This window comes from Rosa rugosa, chromosome 4, assembly GCF_958449725.1.
Source record: "Rosa rugosa chromosome 4, drRosRugo1.1, whole genome shotgun sequence".
Taxonomy (NCBI): Eukaryota; Viridiplantae; Streptophyta; class Magnoliopsida; order Rosales; family Rosaceae; genus Rosa; species Rosa rugosa.
This window is the reverse complement of record NC_084823.1, coordinates 53,996,362-54,016,494: the sequence shown is the minus strand read 5'-3', so window position 1 is coordinate 54,016,494 and position 20,133 is coordinate 53,996,362. Positions and strand designations below refer to the sequence as shown.

At 39.8% G+C, this 20,133-nt stretch overlaps 6 protein-coding genes across 6 annotated transcripts; 4 read left to right on the top strand and 2 right to left on the bottom strand.

Moving 5' to 3' along the window:
• The first annotated feature begins 2,930 nt into the window (after window positions 1-2,930).
• Window positions 2,931-4,639, top strand: LOC133707274 (UDP-glycosyltransferase 89B2). The gene has a single exon (XM_062132836.1). The coding sequence runs from the start codon at window positions 3,059-3,061 to the stop codon at window positions 4,481-4,483; it is 1,425 nt and encodes a 474-aa protein (XP_061988820.1). The 5' UTR covers window positions 2,931-3,058; the 3' UTR covers window positions 4,484-4,639.
• An 807-nt stretch (window positions 4,640-5,446) lies between these two features.
• Window positions 5,447-6,557, bottom strand: LOC133742825 (uncharacterized). The gene is made up of 3 exons (XM_062170506.1): window positions 6,415-6,557; window positions 6,057-6,145; window positions 5,447-5,935 (listed from the first exon to the last, which is right to left on the bottom strand). Exons 1-3 carry the CDS (start codon window positions 6,500-6,502, stop codon window positions 5,624-5,626), a joined length of 489 nt encoding a protein of 162 aa, XP_062026490.1. The 5' UTR covers window positions 6,503-6,557; the 3' UTR covers window positions 5,447-5,623.
• Window positions 6,558-8,610: 2,053 nt separating this feature from the next.
• On the top strand, window positions 8,611-13,592 carry LOC133745517 (protein ENHANCER OF LHP1 1). The gene is made up of 12 exons (XM_062173603.1): window positions 8,611-9,001; window positions 9,406-10,514; window positions 10,657-10,833; window positions 10,986-11,099; window positions 11,229-11,333; window positions 11,606-11,740; window positions 11,833-11,888; window positions 12,000-12,102; window positions 12,179-12,295; window positions 12,430-12,556; window positions 12,674-12,804; window positions 12,923-13,592. The coding sequence occupies exons 1-12, from the start codon at window positions 8,719-8,721 to the stop codon at window positions 13,358-13,360; spliced, it is 2,895 nt and encodes a 964-aa protein (XP_062029587.1). The 5' UTR covers window positions 8,611-8,718; the 3' UTR covers window positions 13,361-13,592.
• Window positions 13,593-14,157: 565 nt separating this feature from the next.
• On the top strand, window positions 14,158-15,989 carry LOC133743283 (uncharacterized). The gene has a single exon (XM_062171150.1). The coding sequence runs from the start codon at window positions 14,302-14,304 to the stop codon at window positions 15,673-15,675; it is 1,374 nt and encodes a 457-aa protein (XP_062027134.1). The 5' UTR covers window positions 14,158-14,301; the 3' UTR covers window positions 15,676-15,989.
• Window positions 15,990-16,773: 784 nt separating this feature from the next.
• On the top strand, window positions 16,774-17,199 carry LOC133745034 (basic leucine zipper 43-like). Its single transcript, XM_062173036.1, has one exon. It carries the CDS (start codon window positions 16,774-16,776, stop codon window positions 17,197-17,199), a length of 426 nt encoding a protein of 141 aa, XP_062029020.1.
• Window positions 17,200-17,257: 58 nt separating this feature from the next.
• Window positions 17,258-19,696, bottom strand: LOC133743284 (uncharacterized). The gene is made up of 5 exons (XM_062171151.1): window positions 19,488-19,696; window positions 19,291-19,352; window positions 17,802-17,905; window positions 17,639-17,693; window positions 17,258-17,552 (listed from the first exon to the last, which is right to left on the bottom strand). The coding sequence occupies exons 1-5, from the start codon at window positions 19,590-19,592 to the stop codon at window positions 17,423-17,425; spliced, it is 456 nt and encodes a 151-aa protein (XP_062027135.1). The 5' UTR covers window positions 19,593-19,696; the 3' UTR covers window positions 17,258-17,422.
• Between the last annotated feature and the right edge of the window lie 437 nt (window positions 19,697-20,133).

Here is a 20,133-nt window from a genome sequence, read left to right as displayed (position 1 = left end):
AAAATGGTGCTTCAAACAACTCAAAATACCATTTCTACTATGGTTGCTCATACTGCACAGTCTGCTCAAAGGTTCAACGAGAACTCTTCCAATGCTGGCAATTTCAGTAACTGTTTCTCTCGAAGTGTGCAATATGGAATGTCAGGTTTCTTGCCTAATGTTACCAATACTAGTGTGCTATCTGGTATACCTACTTATAATCGTTTCACCACATCATCTTCTGGTTCCAATGTTCATCATTATTATGCTCCATCACCTGTTTCCACTACACATTTTGGGATCCCACAGAACAAAATGATATCAAGCTCAATTCATAATGTGCCTACTGCTGCCCCAAACTGTCAAGAAATGGTTCCATTCACCCAAAGTATTGGTATTTCACAATATGCACCTAATTCTGGATATTTGTTGAGCAACAATGTTGGAAATGGAAATTTATTTTCAGCATCTGCTCCACCTTGTGGTTATGCAACACAGAATGGTCATTCTATGATTCAAAATGGTGGTCAAATGGTTCAAAATGGTGGCTATGTTTCTGTTCCTCAGCACAATTATTCTCAGAAGCAAGGATTCTCTAATAACAGTGGCACATACAGTAATGCACCAATGCAACAAGGTTCTTTCTCTCAGGGACCAAATACTTCATTCTCTCATGGCAGGTGTAACATTCAAAATAAGAATTTGAGCAACAATGGGAATTACCACAGTGAGACTTTCAATGGTAAATTCACCTGTAGGAACTCTGGTAACAAAGGCAACAGAAGCTTTGGTGATAATAAAAGGAGAGATGATAGAGGAAGGAATTATGGTAACAATGTTTCTAGTGGTTACAGTAGTGGAAACAATGTTATACCAGTGTGCCAGATTTGTCGCAAGAGAGGACATACAGCTGTCATTTGCTACTGGAGGACTGACAATAATGCTTCAACCTCTATTGTTGATTGTCAAATTTGTGGGAAAAGAGGGCACGTTGCTTCTATTTGTCATCAGAAATCCAACAGCTCTTTTCACTGTGCTGCTCCTCCACCTTCATTCACTGCCATGAATGTTCCGGCAACTATTGAGCATTGTTGCAATCTCAGTGTGCTCACCCCCACTGAGATTGAGGGGAGGTGTTAACAGAACCAAGCCTAGTGCTTTCCCCTGGACTTACTTACTGTGTGTTTTGCTCTCTTTACAGGCTGTAATATTGCTTACTGGTTAGGAAAGTTAGTTGGCTTGGACTCTACTAGTGCATATAAATAGGGTGGCGTGAAATAATTTTCTTTTATGGTTTTCTAATACAAAAAGACCTGAAGATATTTTCTGGAGCCTTTTCTCTCTGCAACTTCATCTTCATCTTCTTCATCTTGCTTAAGATTCAAGCTTGTAGATCCATGGGTGTTATGTTATCATCTTACTCTGTCATTAATTTATGGGTTTTCAATTGATGTCTCGAGCTCGTGATCAACTTTGCTCTTTCTTGTGATTCTTTCTCGCCTCAGACAGATCGACACCATCGACCTCGGCAAATAGATCGAGATTCATAAAGGTATATATAATCACTTTTGGTTTGTTGTTTGTTTGGATTCAAACTTACTGATCCATATTGCGTCAGAGATCGATTGAGTAGCCGAGATGAATTCTGAAAGTGGATCTTATTTGCAACAACACTTGTGTATGATTGACTACCATAAGATCCCAGATTTGCAAATCTCAATGAAGAACGATGAAGGAAAGATCCCAGATTTGCAAAATCTCAATGAAGGACCCAAAACAACATGAAAATAAATGGAGGACCTAAAAATAAATATCAAAATATTTGAACAATTCAATAAATTGATGAATTATATGTAACCTGGAAATTGCAAATTAATGATTAAATGTTTGTAAATTTGAAAATTAATATAATTGATTCATATGGGACCACCTAATATAGCTCACACAGATAAGCTTTCCGTGTGAAAGTGATTTAGCAACGCTCGCAACATGTACAAATTGTGAATCCGTGATTGTACTGTGTGAAACTACCTATACACACAGATTTCCATGTGTATTTCAATGTATTTACACATAATCAATCCGTGTGAAAAGACCTGTTTTTCTAGTTGTTATGCCGACAACGTCAGGTGGCATGAATGTACATGCTCAACTCAAGTGTTTTGGACTTGGTGGTGTATTTATTTTTATTTTTTTAGGAGACTTAGTGGTGCTTTGAATGGCAAACAGTCCCTCATTTTTTACTACTATTGAATCAAGAAATAACGACGGAGACCAAGAAATTCCTTCACCTACAATATCTAGACCTCATTTGGTTAATGGAATTGGAGCATTGAGAAAAGAAACTCAATCATTTTTTGTTTTTGGGATGCAAAAGAAAATGAAATATTTTCCCGAAGGAAGGGAAAATATGGGGGAACTATTCATTTTCACCTTTTATTTTCTTGCATTTAGTACTTACTTTCCATAATTTTTATTGCATTAATTATAATTTTTTTCACAACTTTCTCAATAACTTTCTTTAATTTTCTTTTCCATGAAAAAGACTAAAAAATTAATTTTATTTTTGCAAATCAAACGGTACCTTTATAGTAATCTAATAATGGTAAATCAAGAACGTTTTGTCCAACATAGCTTTTCGTTTTCGCACAAGTCCAGCATATCGATGTGATTACAAATGTGTTAGTTACTAATCCTAGTAATGGTCATGCATCAATCGGCTAATTAATATACCTAGAAAGGAATTAAATCCCAGGATTTTTCCCTTTTTTGTCAAGATCTGTTTTCTGTGGCAAGTCAAATCTTAGACTTAATTACTTACTCGATAAAAGAAACGAAATATCTACATCAGTTTTTTTTTTTTTTTTTCTGACAAAATTGATAGGTGATCGACAACGACACGGCCGACACCCACCGAATATAACGACCGATTGCTACTCTTCCAGCATCAACGTGTCTCCTCTCTCATAAACAACAACCAGCACCTTCCCTTTCACCAAAGCCCAAACCAACTTCCCTGTCTCTCTCATTTCATTACAATATTTCAGAACCAAAAACCACAGAAACTCCGATCACCGCCATGACCACCACCGCCAAAGTCCACGTCCTGGTGTTCCCCTACCCTGCACAAGGTCACATGCTCCCTCTCCTCGATCTAACCCACCAACTCGCCACCCGCGGCGTCTCCATCACCATCCTCGTCACCCCCAAAAACCTCCCCATCCTCAACCCCATCCTCTCCAAACACCCCTCAATCAAAACCCTAGTTCTCCCTTTCCCTCCCCACCCCTCCATCCCTCCCGGCTTCGAAAACGTAAAAGACCTCCCCATCCACGCCTTCGTTTCCATGATGTGCGCCTTGCATGATCTCCACCGCCCCATAGTCGAGTGGTTCAGGTCCCACCCCGACCCTCCCTCCGCAATCATCTCCGACATGTTCCTCGGCTGGACCCACCACCTCGCTCAAGAACTCGGGATTAAAAGGTTTGAGTTCTCGCCGTCCGGGGCGCTCGCGCTCTCCGTTATTTACGGTCTGTGGCGGAACATGCCTAAAAAAGACGACCCTAATGATGAGAGCCAGGTGGTCTCGTTCCCGGAGGTTCCGAATTGTCCGAAATACCCCTGGTGGCAGCTCTCCACCGTGTACAGGTCGTACGTGGCGGGAGACCCGGTTTCGGAATTTATCAAAGAAGGGTTTTGGGGGAATATGGAGAGCTGGGGGCTGGTGGTGAACTCGTTCACCGAGCTGGAGCGAGTTTATTTGGAGTATTTGAGGAAGGATTTGGGGCACGATCGGGTTTGGGCCGTCGGGCCGTTGCTCCCTCCGGAAAATGATGACCCGTCAGGGCCCGTACAGAGGGGCGGGTCCGGTTCGGTTTCGGTGGAGGAGATAAAGTCGTGGCTGGACGCGCGGGAGGATCGGACGGTGGTTTACGTTTGCTTTGGGAGTCAGGCGGTGTTGACCAACGATCAGGTGAGGGAGCTGGCGTTGGGGATGGAGAATAGTGGGGTCCATTTCGTCTTGTGTGTGAAGGAGCCCACCAAGGGAGGACACGTGGAGGGTGGGGATTGCGCGATGCCGCAAGGGTTTGAAGATCGAGTAGCGGGAAGGGGGCTCGTAATCCGAGGGTGGGCGCCTCAAGTGGTGATTTTGAAGCACAGGGCCGTCGGTGCATTCCTGACACATTGCGGGTGGAACTCTGTGCTCGAGGGGGTCGTGGCGGGCGTGGCGTTGCTGTGTTGGCCGATGGGGGCGGACCAATTTAGCAACGCCACATTGTTGGTGGAACAATTAAAAGTAGGGATTAGGGTTTGCGAGGGTGCACGGACTGTGCCCGACGCAAATGCGTTGGCACGAGCTGTGGCGGATTCGGTGAGTGAGAAGCATGTCGGGATCAGGGAGCGAGTGAAGGCGCTGCGTGAAGCGGCATTGGAGACCGTCAGAGAGGGCGGAAGTTCAGTGAAGGAGTTGGACGGGTTGGTGGATCAAATCAACCAGCGTTAAGTAATAACTTGCAATCCAAACAAAATGGAAATTGAAGGAAAAGTTTATTTCGATTAATATAATAATTCAAATCTCATAACAACAGTACTATAATTTATGTGGGCCTTCCTTTCTTTTCTTTTCAATATTTGAGACTTTTTCCTTGACTTATATTCTTCTTCTCGTAAAAATTCGAAAATTCGAAAGCACGCTACAGTAAGACTGTTTTAGGGAATTCACAGCTTCCAACTTGATGGTGAGAAAAGAAGAAAGTGAGTGAAGGGTCACAGTCACTTAATTTCGTATCTGATGCGCATGTTTTACGTGCAATATTAATTCCTATATTTAAATTCACAGAAAACCAGTCGTTTGTCTCTTTCGCACGCAATTTGTATGTCTCAAAATAGAGGGAACGGTGCTGTTAAGAACTTATTGAGACCAACGACAACAATTGTATGTCCCTTTCTGTCGAATAACTAATGAACAACTACCAGCAGCCTGCGAAGCGAGAAATCTGAGCTTGGGAGTGTTCGTAGGCTAGAAAATTTGAAAAGCGGTAGGTGTGACTAAAACTTCGGTTACTAAAATTTGCATAAAAAACATTGATAATGAGTGGTTTCAATCAAAACTGATTAATATGCCATCAAATCATTGATCCTGTGCCTATGGGGCTATGTCTAGCTGATAGCTAAAGAACCTATCTTCTACGTTTGTTGTGCTTAAGGTAATTGCAATTCGCCGGCAAGGTTGTACCAATATTATCACGCTAATTGTACTGATGCAAATTATGCAATTGTGGCCATGCTATTTTTTTTTTCTTGTTTCATTTGATGACCATTCTTTGGACGAGGTTCACTTTTCCGGTGACTAGCCAAAGCACATGCTTATTATTATTTTTTCTCTTGTACGGTTGTACCCGTCGAAGTTTGACCTAAAACAAAATGAACTTAGAATAAAATATCTTTGATTAACATGAAACCGCTAGCTACTCCATACATACAAGTATGACATCCAAAACCTAAGTACGTACGTATGTCAAAACTCTTGATAATCATACGTAGCAAAACATTGCCAAAAACCTACGATATGAGATGAAGTGTGTGACAAAATTTTCGGTAGTCTTCATACAACTACGTACTGCTGAGGACTACTGGCTGTTAGTTAGTTATTCTTGGGCGGGTGAGGTCTCGGAACATGATAATCAGCATTCAAAGGTATAAAGTTACCAGCTATTTTCACCTTCACACGGCGATGAGTATGAGGACGTCCTCTACTAATGTTTCTCAATCTTTGTGGTCGTACATCGATATTGATACTGTTTTTGACAGGATGCGCAGAACCTGATGAAGTAGCAGTACTCTTGGAAGATTGTCCTCCATTTAAGTATCCTGCTTCCTCTTTTACCGTTCCCAAAATCCTTTTAAACATCATCTTCCTCCCAAGAAATCTCCTGTTTGAAACTTCATAGGTTTCCTGCAAATGGGTCGATATTTATTACAGAATTGTTGATGGATTAGCTAAATACAAAAACTCACGCACAAGCTAGCAAGGACCACATGTTAAAATCAGCAGCAATATTAGCAATAAATGGTACCTGTTGATTCATATTCAGGGTGCCCATTCTTGGCACAACTACTGGTTTAATAGTTTCATGATCACCAGAAGCCGGTACTTCACTCATATCTACAAAGTAGAGAAGTAATTTCAGTTTATTCTAGAGATGAGTAATAATTCAACCGGTCAATGCATAAATAAAAATCGCTACATATATGCATTATGTGCATAGAAATGTAAATTAATTAGCACATGAAGTTAAAACCATCGTACACTAGTAATATACCACTAGCTCTCCTACTAATGAACCACCACCAACACTAAAACGCAAAGTTAAGCTACCAAGAGATATACACAACTGATGCATGAATAAGCATATTGTTATATTAAGTACGTACCTGCAGTGCTAGCTGACTGAGTTACATGTAGCAGGGGGAGCGCCATTAGTACTAGAAAGGTGATAATATTGAAGCTTAAAGACACCATCTTTGTGTTGATATATATATATGATTTTCCTCTATGAGCTTGAGCCACGCCTAGCCAGTTTAACTTCAAAAGGGAGAGGAATTGTATGAAGGGCAAGAGGAGCCTCCTCTGTTTATATATAGAGTCATCGTCTCATCGACGCCAAAACCCAGGTCAAAGTTACAGTTATCAACACCGGCCTTTTTCTCCGTGTCTGGTTATAATATATATGTTATGGCAGGCCAGTGTGGTTACCTGGGGACAAGGGTCGAACACAGTGACCCGAAATAGCTAGTTCAAAAACACAAGAACAAAGCCGCATTCAAATTGACGAGTTGAAATTGCATACTGTTAATCGATTGGCTTCTCTGAGTTTATAACTATTTGTTTGGTTAAAAAGGGTTGCGATCGCGTGGAATGTGGAAGATACGGTGTTCAGCGCCTGTCGATTTGCCGCCATGCATGCAACCGCCGGGGTCTGCGCTTTTTCTTTTGGTTACCGCGTACAGAAACCCAGTTAGGGTAGATATATAATATTTATACCCACATATATACATATATTATATACACATATATAATATATAAGGTGCGTGTAAAATGAACAGGTAAAAGTGAGTTTAACTAGACATAAAGAATCACATGCGCCACACCTTAACACAGTAGTCCTCGATCTTAGGCTTGAGGTGGTATATTTAAGTGTAAAAAGGTTGATTATTCTGGTTTATTTGTTAACTTTTATAAAAGGCTGCTAGCTATCATATTCTACATTTGACTGAATTGCCTCGTGTGAGCTGCAAATTTCATGTGTTTTGTTTAAAATTCTACAACTTGTGTTTTTTTTTAACTATTCATCAAGCTTCTTGATCTTACAGTGCTTGCTAGACTTGACTTGGTAAACTTCAGTCGCATTCCGATACCAATATATGCCATGACTTGGTAAACAATCTTACTGTACATGGAAAGTACGGTAAGATTGTTTTAATTATAAGTATGTAGGGATTCTGAATGTTATGTGGATGTGAAAAGTTTGCACCATAAATTTCAATGGGAAATAGCATTTTGGCTTGGTTTGCGAGTTTGGCGTTCAGACATAGGGATTCAAATGAAGAAGTTGGTTTGCCTTTGTAACAACACTGTCACATGGAACCAATTAACTTTAATATATGGGCTATAATGTTTTGAAATTAGACGAATGTGTGTACCAATGCATGGTTTGACATAAGAACATAGTCTTATAAAAAAAAGAAAAGAAAAAGAAAGGCATGGTAGGAAACTAAGAAACCTAACCGGTCTGATGCATATTTTGTTGCCACCGACAATTATGAGCTTTATTCCACTAAAAAACACTGAGAAACTGGCATTTGTTTTTGGTCGGAAAGTATATTGCACTATTGTAGCAGTCGTCTTTTGGAAGATTGTTGCTCCTATCATCCAATGTAGCTAGTGGATTGCATTAACCAAAATACGTTGGTTTGGTCTTGTTATTAAGATTGAGGTCGCATGTTTAGTGCCATTATGGTCTTGACATGTTTTTACGCGTTTGGACATGTCGTGGTATATCAAAAACACGTCAAATCTTGTAACACCCTTTTTATTTATTGAAATTCTCCTATGCCATAATATCACAATTGGTAAAACAAGATTTTTATGAGTTTCTCCAAGCAGCAGACCTCAAAAATCTCGTCTCAATTATTTTTAATGGCTTTTCTGGTTTTCTGTCTTTATAAAATTGTAAATGAAAATCGGGTTAAGATTTTTGAGATCCGTCAATTATAGAATTACTTAAAAAATATAATTTATTAATGAGAATATTTTGATGAGAAAATAAGAAGATAAAATTTTGGCCTAAAAACTGTGTGCTATAATCCACAATTTTGGGTGAAATCATGAGTTTTGACAGAAAACAATTTTTGTTAAAAAGTTCTAACGTCGATTGTTAAGAGTGTTGAAAAATCACACCACATTTTTTCTGTGAACGTAGACTCACTTACTTTTGGATCATGGAACATTGTAGTGATCTACAATTCCAAAAGCCCATTACAGCCCATAAAAAAACAAAGAAAATTTCCGAAAGAAACCCGCGCAATCCCAACCCCATTTTCCCGCCAAAACCCACACTGACCTTTCTCTGTCAAGTGTCAACTAGCTTCCCTAAACCAAAAATCGAAAAAAGAATTTACGAACTAAGAGAAGGCCATCAAACCCCAAATTTCCGAGATCCATCAGAAAGCCCAATCATGAAGGTCCGGCAAGTGAAACTCCGCGAGATCCACAAATCGGCGAGCAGCGCCGGAAAGCCGTCCTTCTGCTCCGTCGTGTGGGACCAGCAAGGCTTCCATTCCGTCACCGCCTCCTCCTCCGACGCCTCAATCGCCGTCCACAACGCTCTACTCTCCACATGTCCGCCGAAGCTCCTCCGCAACCACCGCGACGGCGTCACGGCGCTCGCTATGAGCCCCAACGCCACCTGCCTCGCCTCCGGCTCCGTCGACCACTCCGTCAAGCTCTACAAGTTTCCTAGTCAGTAATTTCAACTTTCTTCCATTTCTGGCCAATTTTGTGCTTGACGGATATTTAGAAATTGGGGCTATTTTAGGGTTTAGGGTTTGTGTTGGAAGTTTTTGTTGTCAAATTAGACTTGGTAGATTTAATTTGATGTGTGAATTGTTTGGAATTGCATGGATTTGTTGGGTTAAATAGCTCAGTACATAAATCTTTCAAAAAATTGAAGCTCATTGCAAGCATTTTACTGTTAAAAATCTCTGTGTCACTCTTGGATGTGAATGTTAGAGGAATAAATTTCCAAGTTCTACAAAATTCGGGTTTTATTTGTTTGATGAAATGGGGTTCTGCATACTCTGTGGCAATGTCTAATCATCTTATGATTGTTTGAATTTTTGGTTGGATTGTTTTTTTACTGTCAGGTGGAGAGTTTGAGACTAATATTACCAGATTCACGCTGCCAATACGTGCCCTTGCGTTCAATAAGTCAGGGACACTCTTGGCCGCTGCTGGTGATGATGATGGCATTAAACTTATTAACACAGTAGACGGTACAATTTCAAAGGTTCTCAAAGCACACAAAGGACCTGTAACCGGCTTAGGTTTTGATCCCCAAAGTGAATACATGGCATCCATCGATTCAACTGGGACTGTAGTATACTGGGAACTCCAATCTGGAAGCACATTGCACACCCTTAAAAGCGTAGCTCCTAACTCTGGTTTAGACCTTTCTGTGTTGAATGTACTGAGCTGGAGTCCTGATGGACGGATGTTAGCTGTTCCAGGAGTGAGAAATGATGTTGTGGTGTATGATAAAGACACTGCTGAGAAGCTCTTTACATTGAGAGGTGAACATACACAGTCTATTTGTGCCTTGGCTTGGTCTCCTAATGGAAAATACTTGGCTACCTCTGGCTTGGATAAGCAGGTTCTCATCTGGGATGTTGATCGGAAGCAGGATATTGGCAGGCATAAATTTGATGAGAGGATAACTTGCTTGGCGTGGAAGCCAATTGACAATGTCCTAGCTGTAATTGATTGTATGGGCAGGTATGGTGTGTGGGAAGCAGTGATTCCTTCATCAATGAAATCTCCCACTGAAGATGTTCCGAATCAATCTAATAATGGTCTACTTTTGTTTGATGAAGACGAAGACGAGGGTCAGGATATTAGTACATCTGGTAGTTTAAGTGATCTTGGTGAAGATACATATGAGGAGTCTAAGCCACCTAGCCGGAAAAGACTAAGCAAGCAGTCTGACTCTCTGAGAGATTTAGATGAGGATGATAATGATGACTTTGGTCTGTCCCCTAAAGTTGAATCCCATAAAAAAGCACGTCGGAATCATAGTGAAAGCACTGACAATGGGAATGAGGGATTAAGAAGCAGACTGTCATCTGCCAGGCCAAAAATGCAGGAGGCATTTCAGCCAGGGGCCACTCCTGTGCAGCCTGGAAAAAGGCGCTTTTTGTGCTACAACATGCTTGGAGCTATAACTACGATTGAATACGATGGGTACTCCCATATTGAGGTAACCTATGCCTTAAGTTTGATAAACTCTCTCCCTCCCAACACAGCCACTTTCAGTGAAAATTGTTTTGTTAGCCAGGACTTCAGGACTAGGAGTGCCCAAGTGCCTTATCTCATACTGATGTTTTATTATGTGGATACAGATAGATTTTCATGATACAAGCCGAGGTCCACGAGTTCCATCAATGACAGACCATTTTGGTTTTACAATGGCTTCACTGAATGAGAATGGAAGTGTTTTTGCAAATCCCTGCAAGGGTGAAAAGAACATGAGCACTCTCATGTATCGCCCATTTAGTAGCTGGGCAAACAATAGCGAGGTTAGATACTTTCATTTAAATTCAAAAAGTATTCTTCATGCAATATTCTGGTAGTTTAAACATGCAGATGGCCTATCCAAGTATTGACCGTTGCCATGATGAATGTTAGAATTTTTGTATATGCTGACTTTTGATATGTGATGTGAAATTAGTGGTCTATGCGATTGGAAGGGGAAGAAGTGAAGGTTGTGGCACTTGGTACAACTTGGGTGGCAGCAATTACTAGTCTTAACTTGATCCGCATCTTCACCATTGGTGGTTTGCAGGTTTGCTGACAAACTTATACTCATATTTCAGTCCACAGTTAATTAAGCTCATTTTGGGGGAAAGAAATTGTTAATGGTCGTAATTTTAGTTTCTCAACATTCTATTTTGCTGAATGCATTTCAATGCAGAGACATGTTCTCTCCCTCGATGGACCTGTGGTGACTGCATCAGGCTTCATGGATGAGCTTGCCATTGTCACTCATGCTTCAGACAGTCTTCCCTCAAATGAACAGGTTTAATTTTCAAGTGATACTCCATTTCAGTTTATTAGACTGCTGACTCTAGTCACCATTTTTTACCAAGATATGTAGGCAAATTCCAACATTATTGAGTCCTGAAGTTGTTGATTCCATTTCCATAATTCATAACCTTTAAGTACAACTATCCTCTTGTTAAAGAGCTGTCTGCAGTAGGAAGATACATTTTTACTGGCTTATGGTTTGCACTTATTTTCTCACTGTACTTTCATTTCTGATATAAAATTCTTATCTTCTGAAACATGCAGGTGCTTGAATTTAGGGTACTTAACATAAATAATAGTAGCCAGCCTCTTAGAGGACGTCTGCCTCTGACTCCTGGTTCAAGTTTAACATGGTTTGGCTTTAGTGAAGAAGGGAAATTAAGCTCCTATGACTCCAAGGTATTTTCACTCTACCTTTAAATTGTGCTATTACTATGACTAATATATTGCTTTTTAAACTTGAATATGACTGTTTTTTCTTTTGTTCACAGGGTGTGCTGAGAGTTTTTACAAGTGAATATGGTGGCAGTTGGTTCCCGCTCTTCAGGTTTACAATTCTTCAGCTAAAGAACTTATATGGAATGATTCTTTATATATGAATCTCCCAGACAGTATTGTATTTTGGCATTTGATCTAACAGAAAATATCTGATTGGCAGTGCTAGTAAAGACAAGAAGTCAGATGAAAACTATTGGGTGATCGGTTTGAATGCAAGACAACTATTTTGTATAGTTTGCAAAAGCCCCGAGTTATATCCACAGGTAGAGATAGCCACTACCTTAGTCGTCTCAAATTTTTTCTTTTGTAAATCATATCTTGACAATCCTCCTTTTTCAGGTGTTGCCCAAACCAGTGCTCACTCTACTAAATTTTTCAATTCCTCTTGCATCCTCTGATCTAGGAGCAGAAGCCCTTGAAAATGCATTTATACTAAACGACATGCATCTCGTACAGGTTTGTCCTTTTCTCCCTCCAGAACTCATCAGGCTGGCATGACATTTTTTTTTTCAATTCGTTAGCTTGGTATAATACATATTTTACCTACTGCTGTTCACTGGCTGAGATGATTGCATTTATTTAAATTACAGATTCAAAAGCAAATAGAAGAAATGGATGCTGCAGGTTTAGACACCAGTTCACTTGATGATGAAGCTTTTAAATTGGAAACAGCTCAAGATCAATGTATATTGAGGCTTATTGGATCCTGCTGCCATGGTGAGTGTTTGCTTTGTTTTACAATTTAACCTCTAGCAATAATCTTGATTCCAACAAAGTGAAAAAAAAAAGAAAATTATTTAAAGTTATGGTTTTGCTTCTGGTGGCTGTTTTCAGGAGATAAGCTTGTGAGGGCTACTGAACTTGTGAAGCATCTATCCCTGGAAAAATCAGTTAGGGGTGCAATTAAGATTGTTACTTCTCTGAAGCTACCTAACTTGGCTGAAAGGTTCAATAGCATATTGGAGGTAAGCTTTCAATTCCAACTATGAGTCTGCTCCATATCTCCACCAAAGTTAGCCACATTGGAAACTGTGTGTTTCCATATTCATTCTTCAGTTTCTTATGCTCTTGGCCTTCAAACAGGAAAGGTTGCTCAATGATAGTAAAGAACCATTGCAAACAACTGTCCCAAACCCAAACTACAATGCATCATCCTCTACCGAGAAAAGCAAGTTATCAGGGAATGATATTCCATTACCAGCACCAAAATTGTCAGCTCCTACGTTTCTAAAGAAAGCCAAAACACAAGAAGCTAATGTTGGAACAGCGAAAACACAAGAAAAACAAACTGATCTTGAGAAGTCGACGACGACTGAGAGGGAAACTGCTGGTGCAGAGGTGAATAATGCAGCAGGTGACATGAAGAAGGTAGGGGAAATGCCTAAGGCACAACAGTCACATCGCCCGTCTAATCCATTTCTAAAGCGATCAAACAGTCAAGACATAGAGAAGAAGGAAGAAGTAGATCAGGTGAAAGCTCACCGCCCATCGAATCCGTTCTTCAAGAAATCGGTCAAGTGAGTAGATTATAAACATAGGTTAGCATTCTAAGTAATCCCTCCCAGACAAAGATTTATCAGTTTTATTTCTATTTTTCAATTTTTTATTTTTTATTTTTATGAGAGTTGCATGTATGCCAATAGAAGAGGTGAGATGTAGGCTAATGAACGGAGCACTGAAGAGGACATTGAATTATGTAATCGTCAAGCTTGTTAATATATAAGATTGTAATACACACTTCTTTTTTTGGCTTATTGAAAAGAAAATGATTGGTCATTGTTGTCAAGTATAGAGCAAGTATGTTAAGGTCTAAGCAAATAAACTTACAAATACAACGCCCTTCTAGAAAGAAAAAAGCACACCCTGAGGTCTAATTCGGCACTCACAAATGTCTTATGTGCCGGACCAGTTGCATGTAAAAATTAAAAGAATTGATTTTCCTTTCGCAAGCCAAACAAAGACCACACTTTGCATCGGGCTTACTTTTTGTTGATGATAACACTGTCGTCGGAACACTTTTCACCTCAAGCAATTGCTTTGCAAGACAGTTTCATACAGTAAGGGATAGTCTTTGATGAAGACTCTTAATGTTAAGGTACTCTACGAGAACTTTTAGATCAACGGTTGTTGTTGGCCGAAATAACGATGAAGAAAAAGCAAAATATGATAGAGCACATTTTCCGGACGTCCCCACCGTCGGCAAATGTAGTGACAAAAAAGGAAACATCTCTAGTTCCCCTCGTTCCCGGAAGTGGTGAAAAAGACGGCGCACTCAAATCCACCAACCAAAACACGCAAAGCCTATTACCACAAAAACCAGATGGACATTTCCGTCATTTCCCCTCCCGCTCCGTTAAAACCTTCCCAGAAAATGTGCTTCGCTTCACAAATCTCTGATTCACAAGCCGCCTGAGAAGAAAACCCAATTCCCCAAAAAAAACCCCAAACTCCAAATTTCACCAATGGCGGAAGTCACCTACCTTCAAATCCACGACCTTGAAGAAAACCCAGCCTTCGAATCCCTCCCCTACTGGTCCTCCAACGACTTCGACCTCTACATCTCCTCCGATCCCGTTTTCCCGCCGGCCCAGTTCATCACCGTCCACGAAGAAGACGACGAAGACTTCGACGGCGAAGACGACATCTTTTCCCAGTACCATTCCACAATCCACGCCGAGCGGAACAACCGCGACGACGACGTCGTTTCGGAGCCCAATTCCATTTCCAACACCGACGACTTGTCGTCGGACCGCGAGAACCAGGTCAGTTTCGTCATGGATCTGTTCCAGCAGCGCGTCGAGCAGTCTCAGGTAACGGCCCGTTCCGTTGTGGTCTCCGGCGACTCCGATTTTGGGGTTGTGGAGGGGAACTGCGATATGGATGATGGGTTGGATCTGGATTTGAGTTTAGGGTTAGATTTTAGGAATTGTTTTGATGATCCTGATGAAGATGACTTCTTTGTGGGAAGGAGGGTTTCCGGGTCGGAATCCGGTGAGGCGACGTCTTCTGTAGGTAGGGTGGAGCCGTTTGAGAGCTGCGTGAGGCTCGTTGGGTTTGGATCCGAGTCTGATGAGGATGATAATGGGGTTATTGGGCTTGATTTGCATTCGGAGGAGGAGTATGGTGAGGACCATGTTCATGGTGATTTCGATGACGAAACGGGGGTTCCTCTGTGCTGGGATTCGCTTCGATTGGAGGAGCAGAGGGAGAGTAATGAGGAGTTTGAGTGGGAAGAAGTTGATGGTAGGGTGGAAGAGGTTTTCGGAATGTTGGTTGATCCTGATAATGAGGAGGAAGCGGGGTCTGTTTCGGTTTCTCTCTCGGCAATGGCTGCTCCTGAGGAGGAAGTGAGTGTGGAGAGAGTTGAAGCTCTGGGGAATTTGGAATGGGAAGTGTTGTTGAATTCCCGCAATTGGGAGCCGAATCAGGAGCTGGACCATGACGCTGAACATTTCCCTGGTGATCACGATGACTACATCTACACTGCCGAATATGATATGTTGTTTGGGCAGTTTTCCGAGAATGAGAATGTGGTGATGGGCAGGCCTCCGGCTGCTAATTCTTTTGTCGAGACTCTTCCTTCAGTGGTTGTGACTCAGGAGGATGTGGAGAAGGGTAATGCACTCTGTGCGGTATGCAAGGATGATATTACTCTCGGGGAACAAGGAAAGAAGCTGCCTTGTGCACATAGGTACCATGGCGATTGCATTGTGCCCTGGCTGCGCATTAGGAATACCTGTCCAGTTTGTCGATATGAGTTACCTACCGATGATGCTGCTTATGAGCGTGGGAGGAGCCAGAGGACAGCTCATGGACTGAACTTTGGGCAGATATGATTTTGAAATCTTTCTTGAAGCATTAGGTTTTTTAAAATGTAGATACTGATGTGGTGAAGAGTGTATCTCTCTTTGGGTTAAAGAGAGATAGAGTTTACCTTTCTTTGTGAGGATTATATGATTCGTGATGCTTTATTTGTTTTGGTCATAGCGTAAGATTGTTCAATGACTCGAGTAATTTTTCATGGTTATCATGTTAACTACTTTTGAACATTTAGACATTTATTATGCTTGTTTTTGCTGGAAGATGATTCCTTATAATGTTCAAGCATATGATGTAATAAAATGGCGGTGTAGTCAAATTGTTGTCTTTATTCTTTTTTTCTTTGTGAGTTGGTTTTTGTTTTGATCAATGGCAAGTAGCTTTTATACTCTTTTTGTATCAGAAGCGTTTTACCTATTCCCGGAGACAGAATAAACTGCTATCTGGATTCATAGGTTTGATCATGGTTTGTCAAAACCGAACAAGCATTCCCCAGAAACAAAACAATGTATTAAAATCAACTAACAAAATCATTAAGCATCTAAAACAAATCGAGTAAAGAAAAATGATACAGGCTGAATATCATTAGAAATCGAGGTCCAAACAGAGACCCGGAATCTGAAATTGAATTCTTTCCCTCAAGAAAGAGGCTTCCCAGTCCCCACATTTCCCAGAAGTTATGAGAACTGACGACAACACTTGGTGCTAGCTGTTTAATGATGGTCTAAGCATTGGATAAGTCTGAAGGTATATACTAAAATTTCCAACTACAAAAATAAAATAAAAACCTACTTTACCTAACACTTTTAGCACTATGAGCAAAATGGTTCCCATATTTCTGCATATTATCTTCCATTTCCTCTATTTACTGCAAAGGTTTGTTTTTTTGTTTCTTGTTGGTAACATCATGCAATCTTGCAGGAAATGCCTTCTGATGTTCATGATCTTCATGTAACGACAAAACTCTTGATATGATTGCGTCTTTGACTCTTTGTATGTATATAGCTGCTAGAATCTCACTATAAGAATTACTTTGGTTCTTCCTCTAAAAACCCATTCTGAATACTTCTCTCTTATTCTCCTTCCCTCATAGCTTATTCACCTAAAAGTTGTTCATGGATCCAAATGAATCAAAGCCACACCACTACTTAGCTAATCAAACTATTCCATCTCAACTCCTCTCCACAATTTCTCATACTCAGATTTTCCCCATGTCACAATTCAATGACTTGTCACCATACACCTACACTGGTTTTGATAAAACTGCCGCAGCGGAGCAAAGCCTTAACCATGAAAGAAGGCTCAAGAGACTGACTTCCAACAGGGAATCTGCACGAAGGTCGCGAATGCGTAAGAAGAAGCAGATTCAAGAGCTCCAGCATGAGGTGGAGCAGCTCTATGTTGCAAATAATCAGCTATCTGGGAAGCTTATCCAAATGTTAGAGGTAAACCAGCAGATTCTTCAGGGGAATGCTCAGCTAAAAGAGAGAGTTTCTTCCCTTCAAGTCACCTTTGCTGATCTCATTGATGTAACCTTTTAACTAGACTATATAATGAAAAGCATAGAGATTTCTAGTTATACTCATGGAAAAGCATCAATAAAAATAATAACAGATGAGAGAAATTTCTAATAACTGGATTAGAGATATTCAGTATTTTGTGGGCCATGTCCTTCAGTTAGCATGCAAAACATATTTGTCCATGTACAAAATCCTATGAATAGATCCTCAAAAATGTAAGAACACAACCATGAAACAAACTTCTCTACTTTACTGGATGCTTCCCATTTGATAAGTTAGGTGAGGTTTCGGCTGTAGTTGTAGAAGGTGAGCAGCTGCTGGTCTGGTCTTCAAAGCCCTGCACTGGGTCTGCATATGACCTGGTACAAGGCCACCTATACAGAGAACAACTAAAACCATTAGCTTCTGCAACAGTATTGGAAATTCCAATTAAAAACTGCATGCTTTTATGAATCTGTACCTGCTTGACTTTATAACCTCATCCTGTATTATCATATTTTCATCAAATATGTTGCCTGCAAGAACGAAGTAGATCAAGTTCTGAATAGTGGAGTGATTTACATTCATTGTAAATTACATTTACTTATTAAAGCTGTTTTAGATTTGAAAAAATTGTTGCACACCTCCATAAAGAGTTTTCTTGGAGAAGTATTTTGCAGTCAACCAACGAGTGTAGTCAGCTTCATACTTCTTGAACTTCTGGATGTGGTCTGCGGTATGAAGCTCACTAACACAAACAAAGAACATAGGAGATAATTCAGTCTAGTTTTAGATTAATAATATAAAGTTAAAGACGGCAGCACCAGAAAACCTTTCTGCTAAGTTCACACAGAGAACAACAGATACAGAAAAAGGCATCAAATGGATCACAGTTGTAACAGTGATAGGAACCGCAAATCTAGACCATGGGTGGTCTACAAACAAGTAGTGATGACACACAGTCGCTGTAATTCTAATTATAAGTTCATAGTAATATCCATATTACCAGGTGATAAGCCAAAGTGTCTGACCTCTCTAGATCACAGCAAAACAAGAATAATTGACTGAGAGTTCAAGCCTACTGACAAGTTTCGTCAATCTGAATGTGTTTACAATGGAGATCTGAGGATCTGGGACATGAGGTATAATTACATACTGCATCCGAGGATACTCCTCAGTCAACTTAAGATGAGTGGTTTAATTATGCTGATTGAGACTTGAAACGGCTAAGTGGCTACCACTAGAGACTCCCATTTAAGATGTAATTTGGAAGACTACTCCCCCGTCCCTAGTCCAAACTAGAAAACTTTGTTCTGGTTAAGACAAAACAGTACCATTTCTGTATGTGCGTGCATATACAAAGGAGAGAAGAAGGCATAAATGTCTAAGTTAGTATAAGGCCAGAAAAAAAAATGCTGAAAATGCAAAGCAATAACTCATGAAAACCAGATGAAGGCATTTCAAAACTCTTGCACAGAAGAAAAAATTGGAGGGCAGAAGATGAGAGAAGACTAGAGTTTCCAGCTGAATTTTGGAAGTGTATGAAACAGCTTGAATTACCATTCTTAGTACAACTACTTTCTAAAATTCAACCACTTCACACAAGATATTCCCATTCTCTGATGAATCTTGAAAATCTTTGTATTTAACAGTATTTAACTCAACATTATTTATGGTGCTCTATGAACAAAGATTAAAAAGCTGTTCCAATACAATCCATCAATTTTCATGAAGTTACTCAAATGTTTGGCTAATTTTCAGTGGAGTACGCCAAAATTGTCAAAGGTGCAAACTTTAATGGACCCATCCACTTTGATCTAGTTCCTCCTTCTATTTCTACCCAAAATTATACGCGCTTAGCCAAAAATATAACAAACACATAAATAAGCTTATGTCCAAAAGTCCACTCCTTAACACACTATTTCTTCTCAAAGTCTTCATCTTGCTCACAAAAATCCTCATCTAATAACATACATAACTACCAAAAACAATCTCATAACAGCATCAACAAAAACTAATGGTATTCGCGTATTGCAATCGATTTCATCCACTTTGAGCTTAAACATGGAAGTGAGACATGTTCAAAAATAAGAAAAAGAAAATTGAATATAAGAAAAGGAAAGAAGAACTCACTCAAAAGATGCAGGCTTTTTCTCGTCGACATTGAGAACCCCATTGTTGATTCCAGCCTCGGCCTTTGACATATTAGGAAGATGAAATGAAAAAGAAAATCCCATAAACATATCATTACACAGACCATTATATATATCTATATATATATATATATATATATATATATATATAGAGAGAGAGAGAGAGAGAGAGAGAACCTGTGGGTGCGGATTTGTGGGAGTGAGAGAGGGGGGTTGAGTGGGGGAGTGGTCGGAGTTGGAAGCAGACGACGGTGGAGACGACGGAGACGGCCGACTGGCCATTCTAGAATTTGAGCTGCTAACAAAGACTAGGCCTCTCAACAAAAATGAAGAAGAAGAATCGAGGATTTGGAGTTTAGACAAGAACGAGACAACTAAAGTTAGCTGCTGCTTCAATTTATGCAAACAAAGTATAAAAAGAAAAATCATTATCCTTTTCTTTTTTTTATGATTTTATTTTTTATGTAAATAATATAGACGATTACGAGATTCGAACTTAAAACCTCGACTTTAATAAGAATCTCCGGTTATGAAAGAGAGAGTTATTTGGCTAGATCAATATTTAAAAAATTACTTTATAACTTTATTTAAAAAGTTAAGCAGGTTCTACAGAACAAAATAAATATTAGGTTTTTTTGTTCGTTTACAAATATCACAAACTCATGTGAAGTTTCAAATATCTTAATCATTAGATTTGATGATAAAAAAAACTTAACGAGTAATAATCTACAACATTACTTATTCCGAAACATAATAAGTTTTTCTTAAAACTTTAAAATGGAAATTAAAATTGATAAAATTTAATAAGTTAATTAATAACAAA